Source organism: Volvox carteri, assembly GCF_000143455.1.
Source record: "Volvox carteri f. nagariensis unplaced genomic scaffold VOLCAscaffold_21, whole genome shotgun sequence".
NCBI classification, from domain to species: Eukaryota; Viridiplantae; Chlorophyta; class Chlorophyceae; order Chlamydomonadales; family Volvocaceae; genus Volvox; species Volvox carteri.
Window position 1 is genome coordinate 173,455 of NW_003307564.1, and position 26,601 is coordinate 200,055.

Sequence of the window (26,601 nt, forward strand, 5' to 3'; positions counted from 1 at the left end):
CGATAAGCTTGATCCTGATGCCGTACACATGGTTACGTCTTAACCAATCGCCACACAAGGGTTGGTGGGAGGGATAATCATATTCGCTCCCTCCTTTGTCCCCTCGAAAGACGTTTCCCCTTCTCTCCCCTTCTCTCCCTCCCCCCAAAACCCTACATCCCCCTCTCTCCCGCTTCCCTCCCTCCTCCCTTCCCCCAAAACCCTACATCGCCCTCGCTCCCCCTTCCCTCCCTCCTCCCTCCCCCCAAAACCCTACATCCCCCTGTCTTTCCCCCTCCTTCCGACCTTGGCTAGTCGCAGTTCGTATTCCGCCATCTGCAGCCGCGACTCCCTCTCTCTTCCCAGGGCCTGCAGATCGCGAGCTGAGAACCGCAATACCAACCGGAGCATGAACATGAGCAGTTGCAGCAGCAGAAGGTGCAGCAGTACGAAAGGGAGGGATGAGGAGGCGAGCAGCAGCATGAGTAACAGGAGGAAAGAGGAACAGGCCATTGGTTAAGACGTAACCATGTGTACGGCATCAGGAGAATCATAAGGGGGAATTATTGCATTAATTAATTGCAAAGTTGAAGGAAGGAAAATTTTGAAAGCAACAGCTACTGCTACTGCCGCGGTATAAACAGTGACCAAAAGTGACCCGAGGGGGTGGGGGGATGACTCACAGCGTGGATCAGCCTGTCGTACACTCAAACCCCCCGCCCCCACGGAGTCCTGGGATCCCCATCCCTGTAGCTCAGCTCCCCTCCCCTTCCCCCCAGTACGGCAAAAACACCAAACCAATAAACATCTCCCGACGCGGTCCAAATACACACAGAAGACACAAGTTCAAGCCTCGCCATTTCCTTGTCGGGGTTCAGCTTGACACAAAACACACACGTTACGATACGACACGATACGACATGCACGGGAGGCCCCCGGCCACATCCTACGTGAAACCATGCTCTAAAGGTAGTTGGACAACCGTTCTTACCGTTATCCGGCTGGTGACGAGCAAGCTCCTCCGGGGGGAAACGGTCAGCATCTGAGAAGAAGGCCTGGAGGGGTGCGTGCACGTGTGCGTATGTGTGTATGTATGTCCGTGTGTCCGTGCGTGTGCGTGTGTGACCCAGATCGGGGAAAGCGCAAAGTAAATTAATAATCGCGATTAATCAAATGAAACTCAAAATTGCTGATGGGAACGTGCCACCGGGGGCTCCGGGCATCTGTTTTCAGAATTTACACTTGTGTGTTTGGAGCGAGGGTATCTGTTGGTTGGAGATTTGGGTTTTGTTGGGGCCGGTTGAGGCGGGGGGAAATTAGGGGGGATGGGGACGCGATGGGAAGCGGGGGCGGGGTGGCGTGGGAAGAGTTCATAGGGCAGCAGAGAAAGCGGAAGTGAATCGCCTACACCCGGAAATTCTCCCCCATCGTGATTATACTCATGAGGATCGTCACAACTACTGTATGTTCTGTTGCGTTAATAGTGATGTTTCCTTAGCGGACCCCGTTTAATCCTACAGGCTAGGCGCATGCCTGCGCAAGCAAATTTACACACGTAGAAACTAATAGGGGCTTGTAAGGGACAGTACGGCTAGCCCACCTCCAGATCGCGGACATCATCGCCACAACCAGCCTGCTGTGCCTCTACTAGGAGTTCTAAAGCGGTGAGGTGGAAGTTTTTGGCGAGCAGGTACTGAACCACCTGCGCGGATAGTCATGCAGGAAAGTCTGACCGTCGGGGTCCTGAATATCCGCATGACCCAACATTTCAAGGGAAGCTGTAGATGCTTGCCTGCTGCGGTGCCGCAGGCGGAAGGCTGGGATGCGCGGATTTGTGAATTATATCCGCCATCGCGCACGGTGCGAATTCCTTTTGTCCTCGCCAAGAGCCACGATGCTCATAATAATCAATTGAAATTTGTCATGGAGGTAGCAAGTGCAAGATTTGTACTAAATCAACGTATGGTGTTGGAACATAACGGAAGGTATTAGAGAAATTGGCCGGCTTCTCGATACCGGAAGATATGAATAGCATGAACCACAACCCACAAGAACGTAATGCGAACCCCTTGCAGAGAGCGTGGCAAGCTTGATGCAGCTCCGAAGCCCAACTTTTTTTGATAGCTCAAGTTTCATAGCATGAGAGGACAGCGGGGCATGAAGTGCTAGAATTTTGTCCGTTGCAACATATTAGAATTATTGCTTGATGTATGGTTAAGCAGCCCCTCGCAGAAATGTGAGCGGTCGTACTCTGCCGAATAAACGGTTCGTACATCGTCCAAAAAAGCCAGGAGCGAATTTTGCCGCGCGGATGCGCGCGTGCGATTCGCAAAATGCGCCTGTATAAGTGTATATAAATTTTCGTGGAGAAAGGACGAGGTGCGCCAGCGCGTTGCGCAGGTGGGCATGTTGGCCACAGCCGCACGCGGCATGCAGGCTGGACTATTGCGTGGCTGCATTGCAGTAACTGAAAGCACCGAAAGCCTACGTCGTAGCTTGCAAGACTGGGCTCGTGAAACTGCCGCGGGAAGAGGAAGCGTCTGACGAAGAGGCAGTTGTGTGCAAGCAAACGGTCGCGTTTTTGGTAGTGCAACGTATACAGCACCTTGTTCAGAGTAAAGTCAAATTACAAAGTTGCGCAAAGTATAACATACATAAACTTAATTAAGCATAAGAACAGATAAGACGTTTAGAGCCTTGTCGGTGACATGGACGCCGCTGTTGGCTTGGAACAGCTATTTGCTGTGCATAGGGACGTGCCCGCGTTAGCCGTGTTGCAACAGCTCAGGATGGATTTCAGCCAGCAGCAGCCTCAAGGAGCTGCTGCACAACCACCGGGAATGTCTTCAGTTGGGCACGTGTAGTTTTGGTCGGCGGGGTCGAGCATCGTACGCATTGCGCACAGAAACCAAGGTGCAGCGTCTCTGTAACATCGCCAACATATCCGGTACGCGGTGGCAGGCTTGCCGAGCACGAAATGAAGGGGGGGTCGCATCTCACCACTCAACTAAGCATGCATGTGCTCGGTTGAATGCTCGGTAGCGTGCGAGTTTACCCCTATCAGGATGTTTGTTTGCATATCCCTCCAAGCGAGAGGGCTTGGTCCAAGCGAGAGGGCTTGGACCTATGCTGATGTTCGTTCCAAGAAGTGAACTGAGGACTGATGCTACGGTGAAAGGTATGCACGTAAATTCGCCCGTGCGCCAAACGCCCTGTAACTCGCTTACGCTAATCTCACATTCCAATATGCCACTGCACTTTCTTCTCCAGCCTGGCCACATTCTCTTCCTCGCAAACGTACTTGGGCACCTTACAATCCAACACCATACGTGCTTTGGAAACGCGGGCAGCTGCTTCACAAGGACCCCCCTATTTGACGGTTCATTATGTGATTGCTATGTATGTCGTCCTCGTACAACACAAGGCACACATCAGACTTCAATATTTATTCGTTAATTTAGCAACTGATATGCAGCCTTCGCCACTTTCTGTGGCTTGTTGAGTAGCCCATAAAGAGGCGACCGGCACTTCTGAGGTACAGGGTGAGGCTATTCCTACTTTGCAACGAACCTTCCATCCTTTATGGTCTCACGTACAACGGGAAAATGAACAAAAAGAGGTCTGGTGGCGTTTCGCGGTTGATGGGGTGCCAATGCTAGGAAGTTCCCATCACAGGATGTCGCAGCCAGCAGTTTGTGGTTGTGGAGGTTATCCAATAGGTTCCATGGGAGGTGTATCCCCTCGCTTTCATCACTTCTGGGCCTGTCCGGTGGCACAGGCAGTAGCGGACCAACTCTGTCAAGAGGATCGCCAGCGTCACGCGAACAACTTTGGCTTGTCCAAGCTCCATAAACAATTCAAAAATTTAATCGAAGTGTTTTGGCTCTTGCTGCGGTGTAAGCTATGGAGCGCAGGCGGCGATATATAGCTGCAGCCATGAACACCGACTCGGCACTGTTGCCTGGCCCTTGCCTTACAGAAGGAGCCATGGATCGAGTTGTTGTTGACCTTTGGGGCTGTCTTCGGGGTTTCGCAGCTCTTGGAGTTCCACGGAAAGGATGGGATTCTGTAGCATCACCCCTTCTTGCGAATTGTGTCAGACAAGTTGTTATGTTCACGGGAGCGGCCACCGATGGACAATCAGCTCTCACCTGTTTTGCTTCTTTGTTTTGATTTCTTTTGGGGCACATGCCTTACCTAGTAACAACATGCAAGTTCCGGTTAGTATTTACTGGTGGGCCTTCGGTTGCGTCCAGGGCCTCGCCCCAAAGATGCTGATGTGTTCTGGATGACTGCCCACACAACAGTCCTGGCCTTCTACGTTCCATAGCAGCTGGCAGATCGAAACGTCGCTTTGCAATACAGTAAATGAAACCTTTTCGCGTACGAAGCTACTCGTATATGGCTTCACAGTCAGCTAAATCAGCAAACCTCACAAAACCATTCCTTCAATAAAAACTGAATCAGATACCTGCATCTTGGAAGGCTGCTGTAGCTTGTACGTCATGTACGACTGCGTAAAGAGCCCTCGGAACGGAACAGCTTAGCAGACAGGTACGGCATGCGGATTTCCCTGTACGGCCTGTCCCACAGAAACCCCTGCTCTCATGTTACTACGTCCACACCGCTCTTGTACTCTGCCTCCCTACCCGGCCACTGCTACAGCTCCTGCCGCCGGCAATACCTAAAACACTTTCCCTTCGATAGATCGCACTACAGCCGCCGGTGCTGTTGCTTCCCGTTACAACTACAGTTTCTACAGCTATTGCTACAGCTATCAGCCCTACCCGGCAGGCTGTCTGGCAATCTAAGTGATCGGGTAGTTCGACAGCAACGGGCCGCCACATACATCCTTTTGAGGAGGAATCCTAGAAGGAGGATCAACCGCCCTAAGGACTTGCAGTTCGTACGGCAGTGAAGTACAGTGTAGTAAAATGGTGGATGGTGCTGTATCGTGTGATAAATCGTAGAAATCATAAATGTGTTCAAGTGGCCCAGAAGCCTCCCAGAATTCTGTAACAACATTACATCCTTTGGCCTGTACAGCCGCCTCCTACTCCTCCTACTCCTCCTCGTCCTGGTCCTGGCCCCCTTCAGCTCCTCTACTTCTGACCTACATCGGGGGGTATCGATGAGGCAGACGGAGGAGAACCTCCTCCTCCTGCTCCCCTTGCTCCCATCTTCCCCTCCGTCGCATCTCCCCCTCCTCCCCCCGCTGATGGCCCCTCCCGGTATTATCTGGTACCGGTGGCGGTTGTGGCGGTTCCCTTGATAACCAGGACCTCCCCCTTATACTCCGTTCCTCCAGCCACGATGCAGCTGTCACCCACCTGGCGAAGGAAGGGGTATTTTTTTTGGGGGGGGGGGGAATGCCTTATTTTACAGACAAACAGACAGACGAATGGGGAGGTCCATGGATCAAGGCAGGGGCTGAAAGGAGGTTGGAGAGGAACAGGTAAATAGGTAGGTAGACAGGTAGGCAGAGAGACAGACACATCACACACAAAAGCGCGGCACAACACGTTTTGTATATGGGCGCCCCCCCCCGCTTTTCCCTCCCTCTTTCCCTTTCCCACCCCGCGCCGCCGGCTGAAGCTGCTGTTGGCAAGATCTCCATGATTCCCCTCCCCCCCCCGAATCCCATTCTTAAACCCAACACCCCCCAATACACATACACACACGCACAAGCGCAAGTACACGCACACTGCGGACGCACGACACACCTCTAGACCCCCCGTTCAACCCCCCGTCCAACCAACTAACCAACTCTTAACCAACTCGCCTGGCAGTCCTTGAGTATTGCCCCAGACTGGACCGAGGCGCCCCCGCACAACACGCTGTTCTGGATGTGCACTCCGTCCCCCACCACCACCCCGTCCATCAAGACGCTGTTGATGACCTTGACGTTGGTGCCGAGCCTGGTTGGTAACCGATAGGCCGTGGAAAGGAAAGGGAAAGGGGAACCACAGACGAGGGACGATGATACCAGAGATGATAACCGGATGTAGTCCAGGAGAAAAAAACAAATGCGGCATCAGGAATACTTACTTACTGATCTTTAGTAGTCTTGGCGGCGAGCGGTCTTGGTAATTAAGAGGGGTGCATCCGCGTGCGTGCGTGCGTGCGTGTGTGTTTTGTGCGTGTTTGCACATGTGGGTGTGTGAATGTATGTATGTATGTATGTATGTATGTATGTATGTATGTATGTATGTATGTATGTATGTATGTATGTATGTATGTATGTATGTATGTATGTATGTGTGTAAACGGAGGACAGCGGAAGGGGGTACGTGGAGGGTCACTGCGCGGGGAAGAGATGATGGCGGTGGGGGGTCCAGGGGAGACAGGAACGAGGGAGAGAAAATGGGTCGGGCCCCGGGGGCGGGGGGAAAGAGGTCGCCCAACCCCCCACCTCCACCCCCCACCCCTACCACACCTGACCCAAACCCCCCCACCTCCCCCGCCCCTCTCACCTGCACCCCTGACCCAGCACAGACCTCTTGACGGAGCTCTTGTCCCCCACCACGCAGCCCTCCCCGAGTATGCACCCCGCCGCGACAGTGCTCTTGTTGCCCAGGCTGGCAGAGGCCGGGACGATGTTGTCGAAGCGGCCCGGTTTGAGACCCGCCAGCTTGAGAGCGACCCCTGGGTCGGCCACCTCGCGATTCACCTCGCCGTACGCCTGGGAAGGTAAGGGAGGGGGAGATAAGAAGGGAACGTAAGCGGGGACGTCTTCATCTGCGTGTGTGTGTATGTGTATATGTGAGGTGAGGGGGAGGGGGGCCGGAAGGAGGTGGGGGCAAAGAGGTAAGGGGGGAATGGGGGAAAGGAAGCTCTACTACAGGGAGGATGCGAAGGAAGGAAAACGCTGCACGGGGGGAAATACACACACGTGTACAAACTGACACACGCGTACGCACGTACGCCTGCACATCATCTTTAACTTGAAACTCTTTTCAAAAAACTTTAATAGAAACTTTTGAGCAACCTGACATTTAAAAATTTATTTTTTAGCATTGTTTATTTATATTCTACCATGTCAGATCCTGGATCTCCTCCCTTCCGTAAACTTCCGCACAGGTACCACACGATAGCCAGTTCCCGCCAGCAACTCCTCATATTACTTCAAACAAAAACACAGACACGCACATACACGCATCGGCAGACAAACATACATACACACAGCCGCATAAACACACAGACACGCTGGTGAAGCTGTACCACCCTTTGTTAAACAAAATCAATAAAGACACGCATCCGGCATAATTCTTGGCGCAGGTGGGATTCCCGCCTAGATTAAAGTAATACACAAGAAGAAACGCACGCACGCACCTGAACGTCCTGCACTCGTGCGCAGTACGCTTCCTTCGGCCCCACCACCTGCACCCTCAACAGGCTCTCTTGCTGACCCGCCGCTCCAGGGGGAGGGCCGTGAGCCATGGACATGTAGTGACTGCCCGGCAGCTCCGGAACCAAATTGAAACGGAGGTCGCTGGCGCCGTCTGAAACGTGGAAAGAGGGGTTCATCGATTTAGGGGTTCATCGATAAGATAAGAAAAGGATGATGGTGATCATGATGATGATGATGATGATGGTGATCATGATGCAAAATGCGAAAAATAACATTGATTGCATGTCTTCGTTGGATATCCTGCGAAGGCCGGCCGGGGGGGGGGGGTCCAGAAAATCATCATGTGATACAAGACAAGAAAAAAAATCATAAGTGAGCTGCCACAAAGGGGGGGAGGGGGAAAAATCTGCGGCAGCCGCGAAGAAGAGAGGGAGCCTGTGTGGACGAGTTACAGAGAAATTGCAGATAGTTTGCGCCAGTGGGAAAGCGGACATGGTAGAAATTCTTCATAAATATCTAAAGAGGTAGAGAAGATATATTAAAATACCCACCGGCGTCACCATGGGTTGTGAGACTTGTTCACTGATAGTGTATCAGCATATCTGAGGCATTCCTCAGGGCAACCCGTGGTGTATGTGATGACAAGTCCATCACCAGAAGGCTAGGCGCCGAGGAGGAGGAGGAAATGGCTGCACAAGGTCAATGGAGCTGTCCAAGCAAAGTACCTACCAAGAGGCTACTGTAACATGGCTAGGCCGAACCTCGCACGAGCCTTAGATGGTGACCTCTACGAGGGGTGCGGAATCCCCCAGCGGGTGAAGCGGGTCGTAGGGGGCTAACTACCCTCCTCCAGGACAAAGCGCAGGGTGCTGTGTAGAGTGCAGTAGTGTAAGGGTAGGGAGGCGGTGCGACATGCACGTGGCCTGAAGTTGTTACAGGAGCACCAGACTCCGGCAGGTTGCGATAACTGGTCGTGTTCCAGAGCGACATTGTGGCGACCTCACCAACGATAGGTGGAACTCTAGGGTGGAAAAGGGCCCGTAGAGGTGACGCGGTGGGAATATAGCATATAGGACTGACTAGGTGCAGACCTCAGAGCGTTCCCCCCTTAACACACGCCAGGTTGAGCGGACACCGGTGTAACAATAATAATAATAATAATTTATTAAAATAGATTTAAAAAACAAAATAAACCAATAAAAACTTCAAAACAAATTGAAAAACGGGAGAAAATAAAACAGGACAACGGAGGTGAGTTTTGGCACAGGGGCTGGTTTGTTGTGTACGAATGGTTGTGTACGGACGCCAAAGCAGCAGCAGCAGCTGCTGAGGAGAAAAAAACCTCGAGGCCTTCCTTACCCGCCTCGACCTCCGATGATGGCGCCGTCGCTAACGTTGCTGTCGTACTGACGCCGCCGACCGCGCCGCCGGCTCCGACGGCGCCGGACGCCGCTCCTAGCAGCAGCGACGACGGCGTAGTGGGGTGCGCAGCCGCCAACGTCTGCTGCTGTTGCTGCATCTGCTGGTTTCGGATCCGGAACTGGTGCTGAGTCAGGTACGGCAACATGTCCTGTCGTAGACTCGAGAGTTTGGGGTTGTCCGCCAAGATCTGCAGTACAGATCTGGCAGTGGTACGGTTGGGTGTGTGTGTTTGGGGGGGGGGGAGAGGGGTGCGTGTAAAGGTGGCGTTAAGGGAGGGCGTTATAAAAAGATAACGCTGCGGCGCGAGAGGAAGGGCCCCAGACGAATCACGGCGGCAGGTTCCAGACGGAACATAAAAATAATATAATATAATATAATATAATATAATATAATATAATATAATATAATATAATATAATATAATATAATATAATATAATATAATATAATATAATATAATATAATATAATATAATATAATATACCGTATTGACGCGATCTTTTTGCGAATAAATAATTAATTGTTTGGGACCTCGCAAAGTGTCAAAAAAAACTCGAAGGGGTCCCTCGCAAATATTTAAAGTTTCAAAAAAAACTCCCATGGCACCTCGCAAAATGTTCTCGCAAAAATAAATAAATACAGCCGGCCGTTTGCAGCTCTTACCAGACCAGACCGCCAGACGTGGCTCGCGAGCTCAATTACAACCGATAACATTGATCAATGTGGCTGGCTGATATTGGGCTAAGGATAGCTGGTTGATGTTGTTACAGGGTGGTTAAGCTTCACCAGTGGCCTCCTTCCCGAGGCAATTCCCTGCTCTCCCCTGCTAGAGGGGCACCCTAAGCCATTCACCCCATCCGACTTCAGAGTGTACTCTTTGAGTTTGGCAACTCACCACCAGCATCCAACCAAATCTAGCGGATCAACGGCGCCTCAACTTAGTTCCTGGTCAGCTCGCAAGTTGATTTTATCACGTCCTACACCGTCCACAAGATGGGGGGCCACCTCCCATTTCACCACCTCTCAAACACCCGAGAGGTCGGCAGGCGGATTTGACCCCCGGGTCGACCGGGAGCAGAAGTCAGGCCTTAACCTCTGCCAGCCGCCTGCCTAGTTATGTGCCTTTGTCCGCTTTGGCAGGTGTAAAGTACGGTGCGTCACAAAGGCGCGCCTAAAGTTGGTCGTTTCCTTTAGTACATTACGATGCCTATTCGTTGACAACGCTGACGATAAGATGCGAGTTCGCAAACTTTCATATATGGCTCACGAGCTCGCAAATTTCAAAAGTTTCTAAATAAACTCCGAGCGGGGCCTCGCAAAATAATAGTGTTTCCATATCCAAATTTTAAAAATGTTCTGGGCTCGCAAACTAATCGCGTCGCAAAAAGATTGCGTCAATACGGTAATATAATATAATATAATTATGGTTGGCAAGAATACTATATTTGAAAACCCAAATAGCATAGTATAGTAAGAAATAGTACTATATATAGTAATGTAGTACTATGATACTATTACTAGGCAGGTGCACGCTCCCAGTAGAAGGGGGGTGTACGGCCAACCGTTGTACCTGAAAATTACACCGTTGGAAAGGTCTTCTTTTGTTCTTTCTAAATATCTACTTAGACATTAGAAAGCAGATCGCTGCGGTCATCCAGATCACTTTTTGTTAGTTCAGTGCCCGGTAGGTGGACCCCAAACCCCATGTCTCAAGGCGTGTTATGGCACATATAGACATAATCACAGATAGAAGACCCAGTGTTCACAAGACAACACACGGACGTCATACTAGTGAAGTTCCTGCACTACAACCTCCCGTACGGCCCAGTACATAACCCTTAGGGTTGGCACGGGTACTATACTAGAAAAGAGTACTATACTAGAATAGTACTATGCATAGTACTACTGTAGCAGCCGGTACACAGTACGGCGCTATAAATACGCGCAGAGCGCGACCACCAGCAACTCGAGAGACCTTTTCAGCGGTCAGCTGCTACAACTACATACTATGCAGGGCTCTAAACTGGCACTAGTTTACGACGCTCGTACCGCGTTCGTACATAGTAAAATAATATAATAAAAATAGTACTAGATAGCACTAGATTTGGGTTTGGATAGTGTCAAGTATTAGTTGGACCAGGTCGAGATCTGCAGTCAAGCTGGTTTTTGAAGGGCTATAGCCGCGTCTTTGAGCTGTGCTACGTAGTTTTGATGAATAATGTCAATGTCAGGGAATTCAGTATAAAGAATGACAAGGCGATCAGAGGCTTGCATCCTGGCCCAGACGTCACACCTGACGTTCTCCGCTCCCGGAATGAGCTGTCCAACAAGCTACGTAACCAGAAGAAGAAGAACGCTAAGACCGGCTGGTCTTTGGGACAACTTCGATGTGGAGTGGTGGGGTGGTCTACCACCAAAGCTAGTCTCCCTCCCCCGTCCCTACTCCTCCAATTTCGCCCCTCTCACCATGCCTTCCATTATGTTGGTTGGCAAGAACGGTCCTTCCAGTCCTAGCAACCCCCCCCCCGCCCCGCTTGCCTGCTCCGTAGACATCCCCCCCAACCCCGTTTTCCACCCCCCCGCCCTCCCCTGCCCCTGTCTCCCCCCCTCCCCAGCCGTTGAGCCCCCCCACTACCTGTTGAAGACGTACAGATGCGCATCAACAAAGTTCGAGCTGATGCTCATGGTGCCGTACCGCCGTACGGTAGGCAGCGGTACCTGCGCCGTACCATGGGGCAACGTAGAATGTACCGATCAACACTTTCTTTTTAACAAAATTGAAAAAAGAAGCGCACAGTCGTATTTCCAAACTAATAGTACACATAAAGAACTGATAGAAAGTTGTGAGATTTATAATATTCCTCGGTCAAAATTTTGGAGGCAGCAGGATTTTGGAGCCAACATCGCAAGGAAGAAGTTTAAAACCCCACAATCCCCGTGGACGCCATTTGGCCGAAGAGCCGCCCCGACCCCTGGGTCACCTCACTTAAAAATAATTACTCCCCCCCTCCCCCCCGAAAAATTTCGCTCTTCCCTCTCCACCCCCCCGGCTCCTCAGCTCCGAAACCCACCTTTAAGTCCCTGAGCGCATCCGGGCTGGAGGCGTAGAACAGCAGGTGCTGGCGAGCGGGGTCCAGCCCGATATAGTCTACGTTCTGCAGAGGGTAGGTAGGTACACATGCATGTATGTATGTATGTATGTATGTATGTGAGCCCCGCAGGTTTTCCCACTCTTACCAACCACCACCACCTTCCATCACATACAAAACACGCCCCACAAACCCAACAACCCCCTCGGCCTCCCCTTCGGCCGTTTTCCTCTACCTGCCCCCTTTCCCTCAGCACCCCCCAACCAACCAACCTCCCTTCAAAGGTTCCTTCCACTGCACATGCAGATGCAGATGCTACCCCAACCCCCCTCCCCCCCCCACGGGTAGAATCAGCAAAGCGCCGCGGACACACCTATTTACACGACCCTATTACTGCTCTCGCATCCCGCTGCTCCTATCTGTATCAGTGTCGGTCTCTTAATGCGTTTCGCCTCAACCACCGCCAAGACAACCACTACTCACTCCTCCACCTCCTCCCCTTCCTCCTCCCCCTTCCTCCCCACAGCAACTCGTTTCCCAACCTAGCTGGCCACGTCGCCGCCAAGCTCACCATCCAAGTCATCACTGGTCAGTAATAAATATATTCCTGATGCAGCGTTTGTCTCCTTCCCCCCCTGGACTATGTCCGTGAAGCATCCATCTCTGGTATATCTGCTTCATTCATCTGCTATCCGTTCACCCCCCAGCTGTGCTCCCGTGTCTTAGCCCCCCACTACCACTACCACCCCCACCCCCACCCCCCGCACTGCCGGCCAGCTCCCCGACTTCCTCACCTCGGGGGCCCGGGCGCTGCTTCACCTCCTGGGGAGGGGAGGCTCAGAATGCTTCCCGACCCTCCTCTTCGCCCCTCCTAACCCTAAAACCCTTCCTCGCCACCTCACCCCTCACCCCTCATCCCTCTCGCCTCCCAAAGAGTCTGTTCCCGGCATTTTGCTCTGCAAGATTATTTCCTCCCCCCCGCCGTTCTTCCAATATTATCGGCCTTGGATTAAAGTCATGGAACATCCGTCTTTGGTATATTTCCTTCTCTCTTGTCAATTGACTGTGTTTCGTCGTACTCCCCCCCGTCCCTGCTCCCCTCCCCACCCTACCCCTCACTGCTCTCCCCCCCCCACCCCTTCCATCCCTCCCTAAAACAAAACACCACACGCGCGCGCACATCTCGCAAGCGCTAGATCAGTATCCATACCATCCGTACCTTGGGCGGCTTTCCGGGTTTGGTTTCGGAGGCCGGCGACACCTTTCTGTGCGCCAACAGCATGGTGGCCATCGCCGCGTGCAGGTTGTGTTGTGCGACCAGTGCCCCCACCGACACGTCCGTGAGCAAGTCCCCCGATAACACCACAAAGGAGGGGGAGGTGATGCGGGAAGCCACGGATCGGAGCGCGTCAGCGGTGCCGTACCCCTCCGGTACGGAAACCACCTGTGTGCGTTACAGGGTTAGGCGGGGAAAAACGCGGGGGACGTCAAATGACGGGGGAATCATGAGGAAGCAAAAGGTCAAAAAGACTATGTCGGCCCATCGAAAGCATTGCTGCCAGGTGGGTGAGGGGTGGGTGAGGGGTGGGGGGGATGCGAAAGACGAACCACAAACGAGTGAAGCTGCTGCCAGGGCAAGAGTGGGGGGGATGGGGGGAAAGGAGCTTGAGTGGGCCATGTACGACTACCTTGCCGTACAATTACGTTGTACACGTGCCGTAGTACCTTTCTACCTGAAGCTCTGACCTCCGCATGTTATGTCGTACCTTATGCAATACCCGCCCCTCACCCCCACGCCTAAATGTGCGCATACTTCGACCTCCTTTGCGTAACCCGATATACACACACGATCGACTCCATGTTGAACTCCGAAGTCATTCCCCCCACCACACACACAAAACTCAAACTCTCCCCCCCTTTCCCCCTCCGACCCCGCTTCGCTCCACTCTTCCCCCCACGCCCCGTTTGCCCCCCTTATCTCCCCCTCCAATCCCATCCACGCCCCCTAAAGCTCCGAACCTCCCCCTACACACACACACACACGAGCACGCACACACACCTCGCAATGCAGAGCCCCGGGCGACCCGGCGTACTCGGCAGCTATCCACTCCCGTACACACGCAGCAGCACGTTCGTTAATAACCACCTGGGAATATGTGTGTGTGTGGGGGGGTAGGGGTTTTGAATTTTAAGTTTGGGGGGGTAGATTTATGTTTGGGGGTTTAAGAAGTTGGGGTTTTGGGGTTTTTAGGGAGAAAAGCGGAAATGCCGGGCCGTGAGGGAGAAGACCTTCCGAGGGGATGTGAAGACTTAGAGTTTTAGGGTTTTAACCATGTGAACGAGTGAGTGAAGCTGGTGCCAAGAAAGATAGACTTAGGATACACACAACAGAAGTATGTAGGACAGGAGGGGGTTGAAAGACATGTACATGGGGGTACATGAACCGCTAGAAGTGCGTGTGGCATACTGCTACAGCTGCTGCTACTGCTATACTGCTGGTACTGTTGCTGCTGGCGCTATTGCAGCTAGCTGTAGCAGTACGGGACCTCCGCCCTCTTCCAGGTGACGCGTTAGCTCTTTCTCCGCTCTGTCTCCGCCGCAGCCATACACACATTGAGTCTGCTTACCATTTCACCAAAACTTTTAACTAAATTAATAAAAACTTTACTTCAGTAAAAAAATAGCAGATATTAAATCCCAGGAGCCCCAGGAGCCCCCCTGGAGCAATGCAGCGCCGACCAGCATGCTCGCTCGGCGCTGCTCTACCGGGGCTTTGGTTCAGCGATGGCATTATCCTCGGGATGCGTTATCCTCCCAGCCCCCTAAAGTACCGGCAAATCGGGAAATTATTAAACACCGCCAGAAGTTCCCCACGACGCCAGCTCCCTAGCTGTGTAGAGTCAGCAGCTATCTCACCACAATAGCGCTCCGGAGTCCCGCCTCTGCCAGCGTGCGGAGCGGGTAGGAGATGAGTGGCTTATTGGCTACTGGCAGCAGGGCCTTGACGGTGGTGGTGGTGAGCGGGTACAGGATTTGGTCCTCGCCGCCAGCTAGGACAACTGCCTGGTATTTTGCGTTGACCATGCTTGCAGCACACCGATGCAAAATCAGAGGTGAAAGATAGGACGGAGAGCAAGATGGGCGGCGGAAGAAGTGGCCTAGAGAGATTAAGTCAGTCGGTTAAGTTTTGGGGAAGGCTCAGGATTGCGATGGTGGGATATTTATGCACACAACGTAAACGGGAAATGTCGCAGCGTGTGATTGGCGCAACTATTTGACATTCGCGTTGCGATGAATTTGTCAGTTGCGTCACAGCAAGAGCATCGCCGCGAAAGCTCTCCTACCGAGTAGCCAACGATCCCATTGTTCACATGAAGGATGAAAATAGACACATCGCCGTACGTTATACGGCAAACTGCAAGCGACTCTCCTTAATGCTTTGTTTTCTTGTTTTTAAATGTATCGTTGGTTGGGTAAACAAAGGGTAGGTCAGAAATAAGGTAAAAATAAGCTCTGCGGCGGATATTCCAGCCCGAAGGGAAGAAACTGCACGATGCAATACGATTACTTCTCTGTGTGCTTGTCAACTGGATGAAACCAAGACAGATTCACCCCATAATTGTCGTCGAGAACCCTAAAAAGCCAGAATCCGTCCTCTCATTCCTCATTTGTTTCGGAAGAAAAGCTTATTGTAATCCATATAATGATGGGATGAGAACATGCGTATTACAAGAAAGGGGTTGCCTTCTCGTCCTCGATAGCGTCGAACGACCCTCGGTCTTCAACTGAATCTGTTTGCACCATTGGAAAAGTTACAATAAGCTTTGGGCCCTGCTCGATGTAAGTATTAACTTCATCCAGACTTTGCCAGTTATTGATACATCACGAGTGCATAACTTTTGCAGTAGAAGAGTTAAATGTTGCGAGTGCCTTCAGCCTCTGTCGGGGCCAGGCCAAAACATGGTGTTCCTCTTCCGTTAAAATGTACATTACACCAGCCACCTACCGTGTTACATCTCTCCCAGGTTGCGGAAAGGAATTCGAAGCAGCCGGCAAACCAGCATGTTGCACCAATCTGGCGGCAGTGTTCTTCTGCCCATAGCCGCCATAGGAGTCTTGTTATACGTGCACAGGCAGCTCCGGCAGCGGCTGTGCCCCAGCTTTATACCTCTGTGGCGCCTGGTGAGCACCGGAACGATCGCATGCACGTGAGAGGCACCGCTCGCAATTGTCACATCTGTCCTCTTATTCAGGAACACGACTGCCATCTTTATTAATAATCGATTTTGCATGGCTGCTAGCACTCCTTTCTCGGCCGCTGATCGGCAACCCATCTTTGGGTTGTGTTTCTTTTCCAAACGCAGGCAAGGCGCATCCGTTGGGACCTAGTAAAACAGAGCAGGGCATCAATTTTGCTCTTTTCAGCCGCCACGCAAAGTCGGCAAGGCTTTGTCTCTTCAATGAGAAGGCGCAGCAGGTCGACGAGATCGAATGTCGCCGCACTGGTGCGTTACCTGCTTGCCGCTTTCTTTCAGAAACAGACAAACATTACAAACAAACAATTGAGCCATCTTTCCATCCCACTGCTCAGCCCTGTCTCTCAGCAAGGGATGGAAAATGGGGAGGCCCAGCCCAGGGCAAGCAAGCCGCCAGGGCTAAGCAGTGCGATGACTCAATCGCTTCTTCTGCCTCCCTCCCCCCCTCCCCCTCCTGGACCATCCGTCTATCGCTGGTATCTTTCTGCTCCATTCGCCTAGTGGTTCGTCTTACCCCCCTCCCCACCACCGTGGCCCTTGCCAATCCTCACGTTCCTGCAAGCATGGCTTCCCGCTTCCTCCGCACACGCACAGACCCACACGTACGACAACCCACAACGACGTCGTACACACGCAGGTGACGTATTCCACCTGGAGCTAGTGGGTCTCCCGGGCAGTGACGTACGGTACGGCTTCAAAGTGGCGGGCGATGGCGGCTGGGACGCGGGGCACCGGTGGGCTCCAGGGAAAGTCCTCCTGGATCCGTACGCGCCGCTGGTTTCGGGGCGGAGGAGGTTTGGAGTACGGGACGAGGTGGAGCAATTTAAAGGCAAGGTGAGAGGCCCTGCGAGTTCTGAGTGAACCTTCCGGGGCGATGACGGGGGAAAGGGGTGGGTGAGGGCGAGTTTACATAATACCCCTTGCGCATTGGGGGGAGGCCAGGAATCGTGTAATGCAAGAATTGAAAACTCAGAAATGTACGAACTGCCACAGTGCTCAAATTCTGAAAGGGCTGTGAAAGGAGAGTCGGGAGGCGGAAGAATGTGTTCTTGTCATGTGTTTCCTCGCCCCCCCCCCATACACACACACACACACACAACACACCACTGCCAAACCCGGGACCCCCCGGCCACCACACATACTCAATCCCCCGATCCCAGGAAGGCAGCCTGTTCCTGGGCGCGTACGACTTCGACTCGCCGCCGTACGACTGGGGACCCAACTACCGCCGGCCGGGTCACTCTCTGAAGGACCTGGTCATCTACGAGGTGCCCGTACGGTGTTTCACGGCAGATCCCTCCTCGGGGCTGGTTCCGGAGCTGAGGGGGACCTTTGCGGGGCTGGCGGCCAAGGTGCGGTTGGGGAGGGGGCCAGAAGGGAGAGAGGGGGAGGGAAAGAGGGGAGGGAGAGCGGTGGGAGAGGGTGATGCAAGAAGTAAGGAGAGGGAGGGTCGAGGGGGGGGGGAAATCGTACGTAAAAGTCAAAGTAACGGACTGCCCTACACGTCCAAAACACACCAACGGCGGGGCAAGAATGTGTATGTGTGTGTATATGGGCGGCGGATAAGGAGTTGGGTCGTATTGGGCAGGGGTGGAGGAGAGGGAAAGCCTTTTTAGTGACTTCTGCAGAACATGTGTTTTCCCCTCCCACCCTCCACACACACCCGCCACACATACATACACATACACACGTCCGTACTCCCCTCCCCCTCGCCAGGCCCCCTACCTCGCCTCGTTGGGAGTCAACGCCGTGGAGCTACTGCCCGTATTCGAGTGGGACGAGCTGGAGTTCCGCCGTACCCGCAACCCTCGAGACCACATGACCAATGTGTGGGGCTACTCCCACATCAACTTCTTCGCGCCCATGAGCCGCTTGGCAGCAGCAGCGACGGAGGCAGGGGCGGCGGCGGCAGCAGCAGCAGTAGCGGGGGCAGCAGTAGCGGGGGGGGAAGGGGCAGCAGCGAATGGAACGGGTAACGGGGCAGTAGCAGTGGGACCGGGGGCGGTGGCGAAGGAGTTCAAGAACATGGTGAAGACGTGAGAGTGGCGGCGGGGGGGGGAGTGAGAGGGAGAGGGGGGGAAAGAGGGAGAGGGGGGGGAGGAGGGAGAGGGGGAATGGGGGAAAAGGGAAGGCGTGGGGGAGAGGAGGAGAGGCCTAAAAAGATGGGGAAGGACTTGGAAGGGTAAGGGGGGAGAGAGAGAGGGCGTAGGTAGGAAAGGGGGAAGGGGGAAAGGTAATGGGGGAGAGGGAAAGGGTGTACGGAAAACACACACACGCTCGCATCTGGACCCGGGGAAAGGGGGGGATGTGGCGAGGAGTTGGGGCTATCTGAGCGGCTTTGAGAATGGGATGGTAACGGAGGGATTGGCGGCTGGAGCCGTCAGTCAGCGTGAGGGCCGTACATACATACATACATACATACACGCGGTTTCTTTTATTTTGACACTGAATCCCTCACCCCGGCAGGCTCCACTCGTACGGCATCGAGGTTATTCTGGACGTGGTGTACAACCACACGGCGGAAGCGGACGACAAAGATCCGTACACTTTGTCGTTCCGAGGTATCGACAACAAAACGTACTACATGATCGATCCCACCCAATTCGTACAGCTCGTCAACTGGTCGGGATGCGGCAACACCGTTAACGCAAACGACCCAACCGTCAGTCAGTTAATCGTTGACAGTTTGGTTCAATGGGTTGAGGAGTATCACGTGGACGGGTTCCGGTTTGATCTGGCGAGCTGCTTGTGCCGTGGTATGGCGGGTATTGGCGTGTTCCGTGCCACCGCGGGGATTTTGGGGGGGGGAGGGAGTAATTAATGGTTTGAAAAGGAAGGGGGGAAAGGACGCGGCCATACTCGTACAAGACACGGCACGGGAGGACGGACAGCCATAGATGATGGAGGGTTTGGCGGAGGCGGGGGGGAGGGGGATTAAGGGGGGAAAGGCGGGCTGGCGTTTTAGAAGCTGTCGTACAGTACAGACCACGTCGCCCTCCCCTCCCCTCCCTCCCTCTGGCCCCATGCACGTCGCCAAAAACAAAAAGACTCCCCCCAAGGAGGGGGTGAGCTGCCCTCCGGTCTTTGTATGTCTTGCGTGCTGCCTGCACGTGTGTGTAAAAGTGTGTGTTGTGTTGTGTTGTGTGTTGTGTTTTGTATTCCACACTTTGTTTACCCTCCCACATGCGCCTGTCGGCCCCCCTCCCCTCCTCTCCCCTCCTTTTCCCTCCCCTCCCCAACCCAAGACGAGCGGGGCCGCCCCCTGGACGCTCCCCCCCTCATTCGGGCCATCTCCAAGCACCCCCTGCTGTCGCAAACCAAACTCATTGCGGAGCCCTGGGACATCGGGATGTACCAGGTGGGTTGGGAGGGGAGGGGTTGGGGGGAGGGGTTGGGGGGAGGGGTTGGGGGGAGGGGTTTAAGACACTCTCTCAAGGTTGTGGTGAGTGAGTGCGCAATTTCAAAACCCAAACTTACTCCACCCACTCCCCCAAAGCTGCTTGTCCCCGCGTATCCCCTCACTGCGCCGGTGGCGATATCTGTCAGGTCGGCAGTTTCCCGAACTGGGACGTGTGGGCGGAGTGGAACGGCCGCTACCGCGATGACGTGCGCAAGTTCATCAAGGGCGATCCAGGTTGGTGGTTGGTGTTGCGATTAATGTTATTATATGCGTTGTGACACGAGACATACAGTGATTTGTGGGATTTGTATTTAAATACGTTTTGTTGATGATATAATATAATGTAAATATGATAATACGATTATGTCTTATTGATTTGTTTTTTTTCACCAAAATGGATAGTTTTATTCTCTGCGTCAAAATAAATTGGGCCCAAATTCGACAGGTTTTGGTCAAATCTTGGGGGGTTGTTTATGACCACGTGTGTTGTTGTCATTGTTGACAGACATATCCTAGAAAAGTTGTTTAGGGTTTGACATCCTACTCGGCACGTCACTTCTCTCTCTCTCTTTCAGCTTGGTACATTAATAATACACTACATACGTAAATACACGCGTAAGCGAATGTCAAAAAGTGTAAAAGCTGTCAAAATCTCTTAATTGAAACCAGTTTTAATTCTAACAGTAACGGTAACGGTAACGGTAATTATTGCAGGTATGAAGCGTGCATTTGCGACGCGTCTGGCTGGCTCCGCGGATCTGTACAACAATCACAACCGCCGGCCGTACCACTCAATCAACTTCATCACCGCGCACGACGGTTTTTCGTTATATGACCTAGTGTCGTACAACGAAAAGCGCAATGACGCTAACGGCGAGGGCAACCGTGACGGCACCAATGACAATTTCTCTTGGAATTGCGGATATGAGGGGCCCAGCAGCGACCCAGGGGTCAGTTCGTTACGACAGCGTCAGATCCGCAACTACCTTGTGGCGCTAATGCTGAGCCAGGGGACACCCATGATTGTCAGCGGTGAGAATTCAAATTCAAATTTTACCAAAATATTTTTTAGTATATTTTTATTTATATCTCAACGTTACGTCAAAATATATATCAAAATATGTATCAACGTAAGGTAGCTTTTAACGTTGATAAATGTAGTAGGTAAGCTGTACGACATTTATGGGATACATACGCACATACACACATACACAGACAACCTACGTAACCCTACATGGCACGTACTGTGCTCGTATACATAACATCCAACGTCCGCGTTCTCGCGATTAATGATATCCCGACTGACTAAATATTTGTACGACATGTACGGCATGTACGGCAACAGGTGATGAAGTGGGCAAGACCCACGGGGGTAACAACAACTGGTACGGCCACGACAATGCCATGGCGCATTTGCAGTGGGCGGAGGGGGAGCCGCAGCGAGATGCGCTGTTGCGGTTCACCTCCGAGCTGATCAAATTCCGGAGGGCGCATCCCGCGTTGGGACGAGAACACTTCCTGAGGTACGGCAAATGCGATACGGCAAAATGCGGTACCAAAAAATCTTTTTTTTTGCTTTTTTCCCCCCTTACCTGCTTTAAGAGTAATTATTTGTTTTCTATTGGAATATAAATGAATGAATGAAAACGCCATTGAGAAAAATGGGTGATGAAATCTTTTCAGTTCCTCGCCCTTTTCCCACCCTCCATTTTTCTCCCCCGCCCCGCCGGCAATTTCTTTTTCACCCTCTGCCCTCCTGAGAGGCTCCTCCTCCTCAATCTGCCCTTTCCCTCCCCCCATTCCCCGCCCCCTACTACCCCTACTCGGCCCTTTAACTACCGCCTCACCCCCGCATTACCCTTACCTATCCGCGTACAAAAACCCACATGCCCATGGGTCGGTGATTACAAAACCACCACAGCCCCGCGGACATCACATGGCATGAAGATAACTGGCACAACGACGAGTCTCGCTTCCTCGCCTTCACCCTGCATCACCGCGAGGCCGGGGACATCTACGCGGCCTTCAACGCACATGCCTTCGCCGTATCCGCAACCCTGCCCCGCCCGCCGCCGGGCCGGAAATGGTCTCGGGTTGTGGACACCAACCTCCCCGCGCCCAAGGACTTCACGCCGGGGGGAAATGCGGGGGTGGACCATGTGTATCAGGTGCAGGTACGGCGGGAAGGGGGGGGGACGGGGTCGACCTGGTGTGTTTTGTGGGTGTGTGGGTGTCTTTCTTAGTGATTGTGTCCATGCGCGCGTTTTCGGGGGTTTGTTTGAGGATTAGGGTCGGGTGGGGTGGGGTGGGGTAGGGTGGGGTGGGAGGTAAAACATGGCCCTATGAGGGGTGAAGTTGGACAGACAACAGACGGGGGGGGGCTGATGGTGACGGTGGCTATGGATGTGAGTTCGGCGCTGTGGTGAGGTTAGAGAGTGGGTGGGTGGGATGAGGTAATTACCTTTTAAGGTCAGCGGGAGATCCTTATCGATTGTGTTTCCGCTCGTCCACCCACGTAAGCCGCCGTTCCGTACGTTCCTCACCTTCCGTACCCTCTTCCCCCCGCCCAGGCCTTCTCCTCCATCGTCCTCATTGCCAATCCGCTGTGACTGCGGAGTCATTCATTTATTCAGTCTTTAGATGGGTGGAGGCCCGGAGTGGAGGCGCTGTTGGAGGAAGGGGGGGAGGGCGGAGGGGGGGTGGCGGGAGGGGATGAAAACGAGGGTGGGTGGGGGGAATCCCATAGGCCACGACGTGAGGGCGGATGAAGGTGAGGAGTAGGGGGAGGAGTAGGAGAGGAGGAGACGAGGAGGAGGGAGAGGAGGAGGGGGAGGAGTAGGAGGGCAGGGAATAGTGAGGACATGGCGACACAGTGACTTCCATACTTTGTTTTAAGGGTAGGGGTCCGCGGCCCTCTGCTGATTCTAACAGTGTGTGCAAATGGTGTTGATGGTGAGGCGCCTGACGGGGAATGAAAGTGAAGCGACATTGCGGGGTAGCCATGTCGCATGTGGCTGTAGCTGTACAGAATGTATGCATGTATGTATTTATGAATAAAATGTATGTACGCCCGGTGTCGGCGAATTATCCTTTTCATGAGTTCATGAGGTCATTGCAGCTTTATCGCTGGCCATTAGCTTAACAATTCGGACCTATATACATACTGGCGGAGCTACTTCGGCGATGGATGTGGAGCAGCTAGAGGCAGCTAGAAGCGCGCATACTCGTCCAGGAGACTCTCCGTCTGTAAATTTTGTTTTCCTGTTCATAGATTGAGGCCTCGCGTAACCGGTAGGAGCTCGAAATAGATGATCGACTACAGACTTGCCGTATATTAGGCATTAAGGTATACAAACCGGCTGGCTGTCTGTATGCTCGTTGAAACATGACCCCGGACACGACTGTACGGACGATGTGCCATGACATTTAAGCGTAATGCTAATTTGTGCGCCATCATAACATCATAGGAACCGAACGTGATTGAATTTTGCTAACGATCACAAAACTTAAGGATCGGGTTCCAATGTTCCCGAACGATTTCCTTCCCTGAAACCCCCTAATTTATTTACTAGTTTTGCGTCCTCCGCATACTCCCCCCCTCACGCATACTCCCCCACTCGTTCGTGGTTCGTCTTTTCCCCCTCACGCATACTCCCCCACTCGTTCGTGGTTCGTCTTTTCCCCCTCACGCATACTCCCCCACTCGTTCGTGGTTCGTCTTTTCCCCCTCACGCATACTCCCCCACTCGTTCGTGGTTCGTCTTTTCCCCCTCACGCATACTCCCCCACTCGTTCGTGGTTCGTCTTTTCCCCCTCACGCATACTCCCCCACTCGTTCGTGGTTCGTCTTTTCCCCCTCACGCATACTCCCCCACTCGTTCGTGGTTCGTCTTTTCCCCCTCACGCATACTCCCCCACTCGTTCGTGGTTCGTCTTTTCCCCCTCACGCATACTCCCCCACTCGTTCGTGGTTCGTCTTTTCCCCCTCACGCATACTCCCCCACTCGTTCGTGGTTCGTCTTTTCCCCCTCACGCAATCGCTGTGGTGGGCATGTGGATGCGCAGCCCTGTCTGCTGCTCCCATTTCCGTATAACCTTTCGACACACTCAACACTGCGTGTGTGTGTGTGTGTGTAGTGTTAGGTACCGCTCTCTGTTAGCTACTCTTAAATCCCTAAACCCACTACACATAGCTGCTGGAAATTTGCTATGATGATAACCATCGTCATATAAAGCGGCAAAGAAGCGGGCTTCACCACCCACGGACATGGCTGTCGTCATCGGGCCATGGACATATCCCGTACGGATCATCAAGTCAAGCGGGTGCTCACACATTCATTCATTCATTCATTAATTCATTAATTCACACGGGAAAAGGCGCTTTTTTTAGGAAGGTCTTAATGGAAAGCAAGCGGTAAGCACCCTATGCAGCCGGCACCATATGCACAGAGAGACACAGTTACCCTTCTTCGTACAGTGACATACGACGACAGCCCCGTACCCCTAGCCCTACTCCTACCCCTACCCCTACCCGACGAAGCCGTGGCCTTGCCTTTCCCGATAGGACTAACAGCCCCCGCGCCAACTGGGGGAGCTACTTGGATGGAATTCTGCGCACTATGCCCATCATCATGCACCGGTATGAATAAACATACTGACACATCTCCAGCAGCACTGAAGGTTAAGTGATGAAAGATGGACTGGGTATAGCAATGGCGCTTACGCTGGTTGTGTGGTTATGTGGACACAAGGCGATAGACGTCAATCTAGGTTAAATTTCCCTCTCTCTAGGTGGGAGCTGTTGGAGCTGTTAGCTGGGCAACATGTCAACTATATAAAAAAAGATGTTACCGCCAGAGAGGTTTGCGAGGCATCGTGCAGCAATGAGTGCATGCACGTCCTGAGCGTGTGGAAGTGCTGGAATAGCGTTCTGGGAGATGCTCAGGCTTGCTCGTTAGGTTGGCTGGATCCTGATACGACACACGATCAGAATCAGCTGTGATTTGCTTTTGTAGTTCTGAGGGGCTTAAGTGTTTTCTCTTTCTCTCTCTCTTTCCTTCTCTTTCCATTTCTCTTTTGTGACGATGTGCGTGAGTGATTTGCATGAAAGACAGGTTATCTCCAAGAGTGATGCGGAGAGGAGCTGTACGAGCAACAATTTGATTGTACAGCCTCATGCCTTGGTGCTTTCCCATGGCATGCGAGAAACGAAGCAGCTTATGATGCAGCCATGTGCTTGCTTGCTATAACAAGCAGCGATTTCACGGATACAATACCAGTACAACAGCTCCGTCTTGATCGTTTGTCATAAAACGCCCTGCTGGATAGTTATGCTTAATGCATATGCGAGAGCCGTTGGGCCTATGGTTAATACTCGAGCCTGCAACAACAGCTCCAACCGCAGCAACTTAGGAGAGTCTTAGTCATTACTACTTTGGCGATAGACTGTGAAAGGCACACGGCTCACGTCACGTTTTTTATTTATGATAAATTGCAAGCATGGCCTCCCACGGAAAGTACATTCAGCCGCGGGCGACGCAATATGACTTCGCTGGAAAGGGGGGAATGGACAAGTTCTTCGCGGTCGTCAAAGCCATACAGGAGGAGACTGTAAGAGAATATGTGAGTTGCAGGCGACGCTTTGCGTGGGCACCTACCTTGCAAGTTACCCTGACAAATGACTCAGCAATTCCGCGCGCGCAGCTCGAGAGGTCCGACTACTTAGTGCAGGAGGACATTGAAGCTGCTTGGAAGGTTCTGGTGCCTAGCGGTGGGTCCGGGTGTATAGCCGTCCGTGACCATTCCACACCTTCCATCCTACCGTGGTCCAGTCACCTGCACTTTCCCACATCCACGTCTGCCAATTCATCTTTCCATATCTATGTTACCTGCATGCAAATATTTTCTGTATAACTCAGTTGCTGCGTCCGCCATGTTTTCAATTGCATCCCGTCCAATGCGCAAACTGCCCCTAGCCGCCAGGCGCACCAAGCACGCGCGGTTATATCCATTTCCGTTACGTCCCCGCTCATTCTTACGCACATGTCGCATTGCGTGTACATCTTCGACGAATCCCCTCCCTCCCCTTCCCGGATGAGCAGCACGCTCCGTTTGTCCAGCATATGCAGATCACAAATGCCTTGGCTAATCTTATTTTGGGTAGTGCTCGCAGCCTCATTATTGCTTTTTAACAACCTCCTAACGGAATCTCACTTAGGGACTTTCTTGGTGGGTCCCAACACGTCTTGCTGGGACTGTACGGTTTGAGATCTGTAACTTGATGATCCTCGTGACCGCCACCAGGCGAGACAAGTGTGACTCGCTCGGACCTGTTAGAACGACTGTCGTACTACGTCCCGCACGCCGACATGGGTACGGCAACGAACCTGATCGGCGGTGGTGGAACTTTCTCATACGATAAGCTGTTCAAGTTGCTCTGGAACGAGCAGTCCAACGAAGTTGCATTTGTAAGGATGGGCCGCGGCGCGCCGTGTGCGTGTGTGTGTGTGTATACATGTGTGTATGAGGGTATGTAGGTAGGTATGTGTCTTCCTGTACGTTGGATATGCACTCTGGGGTGGCAGACCCCTTGCAGACTCACGGGGCCCCGGTGTGTGTGTGTGTGTGTGTGTGTGTGTGTGTGTGTGTGTGTGTGTGTGTGTGTGTGTGTGTGTGTGTGTGTGTGTGTGTGTGTGTGTGTGTGTGTGTGTGCGTATGGAGGTGGGGGAGGGGGGAAAGCGATGTTCATGGTATTGTCCAGGAATAGAGCGATAGAGCTAAAACCCCTAAAACCCTGAGTATCCAGCCTATGGATTTGGGAGATCTGGGCGGTTGGGGGCTTGGTATGGGAAACGGATCAGGTACGGCAAACCCACCAACACACCCACCGACACGCGCTCCCCCTCCTCCCCCGCTCCCTCCCCCCCAACCCCCCCGAACCCCCCCACCCGCCACCATCACCACCATATCGCCTCCGATCGCCTCGCCCTCCCCTGCGCCTTACTGGAACCTTCATTAGGGCTTTCATCAGGGTTTTCGTTAGGGTTTTAGGGTTTAAGAAACATCCTTTTCTGACCTCATTCACACACCGCCGGGGATCCTCAGAG

General features: G+C 52.9%; 4 protein-coding genes across 4 annotated transcripts in view; 2 read left to right on the forward strand and 2 right to left on the reverse strand.

The window, feature by feature from the left end:
* VOLCADRAFT_91407 (uncharacterized protein) overlaps positions 1-492 on the reverse strand; it is a gene marked incomplete at both ends in the record, with an annotated part of 11,706 nt that extends 11,214 nt beyond the window's left edge. Inside the window, one exon of the mRNA XM_002950982.1 lies at positions 286-492. Coding sequence (XP_002951028.1) covers positions 286-492 — 207 coding nt within the window. The remainder of the gene's footprint in view (positions 1-285) is intronic.
* A 4,496-nt stretch (positions 493-4,988) lies between these two features.
* On the reverse strand, positions 4,989-14,923 carry eif2Bc (eukaryotic translation initiation factor 2B gamma; the record flags this gene model as incomplete). The annotated part of the gene is made up of 10 exons (XM_002950983.1): positions 4,989-5,309; positions 5,762-5,897; positions 6,453-6,661; positions 7,312-7,481; positions 8,690-8,952; positions 11,386-11,468; positions 11,822-11,905; positions 13,059-13,283; positions 13,899-13,985; positions 14,756-14,923. 10 exons carry the CDS (start codon positions 14,921-14,923, stop codon positions 5,214-5,216), a joined length of 1,521 nt encoding a protein of 506 aa, XP_002951029.1. The 3' UTR covers positions 4,989-5,213.
* Positions 14,924-15,756: 833 nt separating this feature from the next.
* On the forward strand, positions 15,757-22,104 carry VOLCADRAFT_117715 (uncharacterized protein; the record flags this gene model as incomplete). Its single annotated transcript, XM_002950883.1, has 12 exons — positions 15,757-16,021; positions 16,204-16,344; positions 16,733-16,929; positions 17,256-17,447; positions 17,812-18,131; positions 18,562-18,761; positions 19,341-19,453; positions 19,642-19,729; positions 20,210-20,527; positions 20,841-21,018; positions 21,417-21,669; positions 22,066-22,104. 12 exons carry the CDS (start codon positions 15,757-15,759, stop codon positions 22,102-22,104), a joined length of 2,304 nt encoding a protein of 767 aa, XP_002950929.1.
* Positions 22,105-24,994: 2,890 nt separating this feature from the next.
* Positions 24,995-26,601, forward strand: part of VOLCADRAFT_117716 (uncharacterized protein) — a gene marked incomplete at both ends in the record, with an annotated part of 2,828 nt that continues 1,221 nt past the window's right edge. Inside the window, 3 exons of the mRNA XM_002950884.1 lie at positions 24,995-25,117; positions 25,199-25,265; positions 25,799-25,962. Coding sequence (XP_002950930.1) covers positions 24,995-25,117; positions 25,199-25,265; positions 25,799-25,962 — 354 coding nt within the window. The remainder of the gene's footprint in view (positions 25,118-25,198; positions 25,266-25,798; positions 25,963-26,601) is intronic.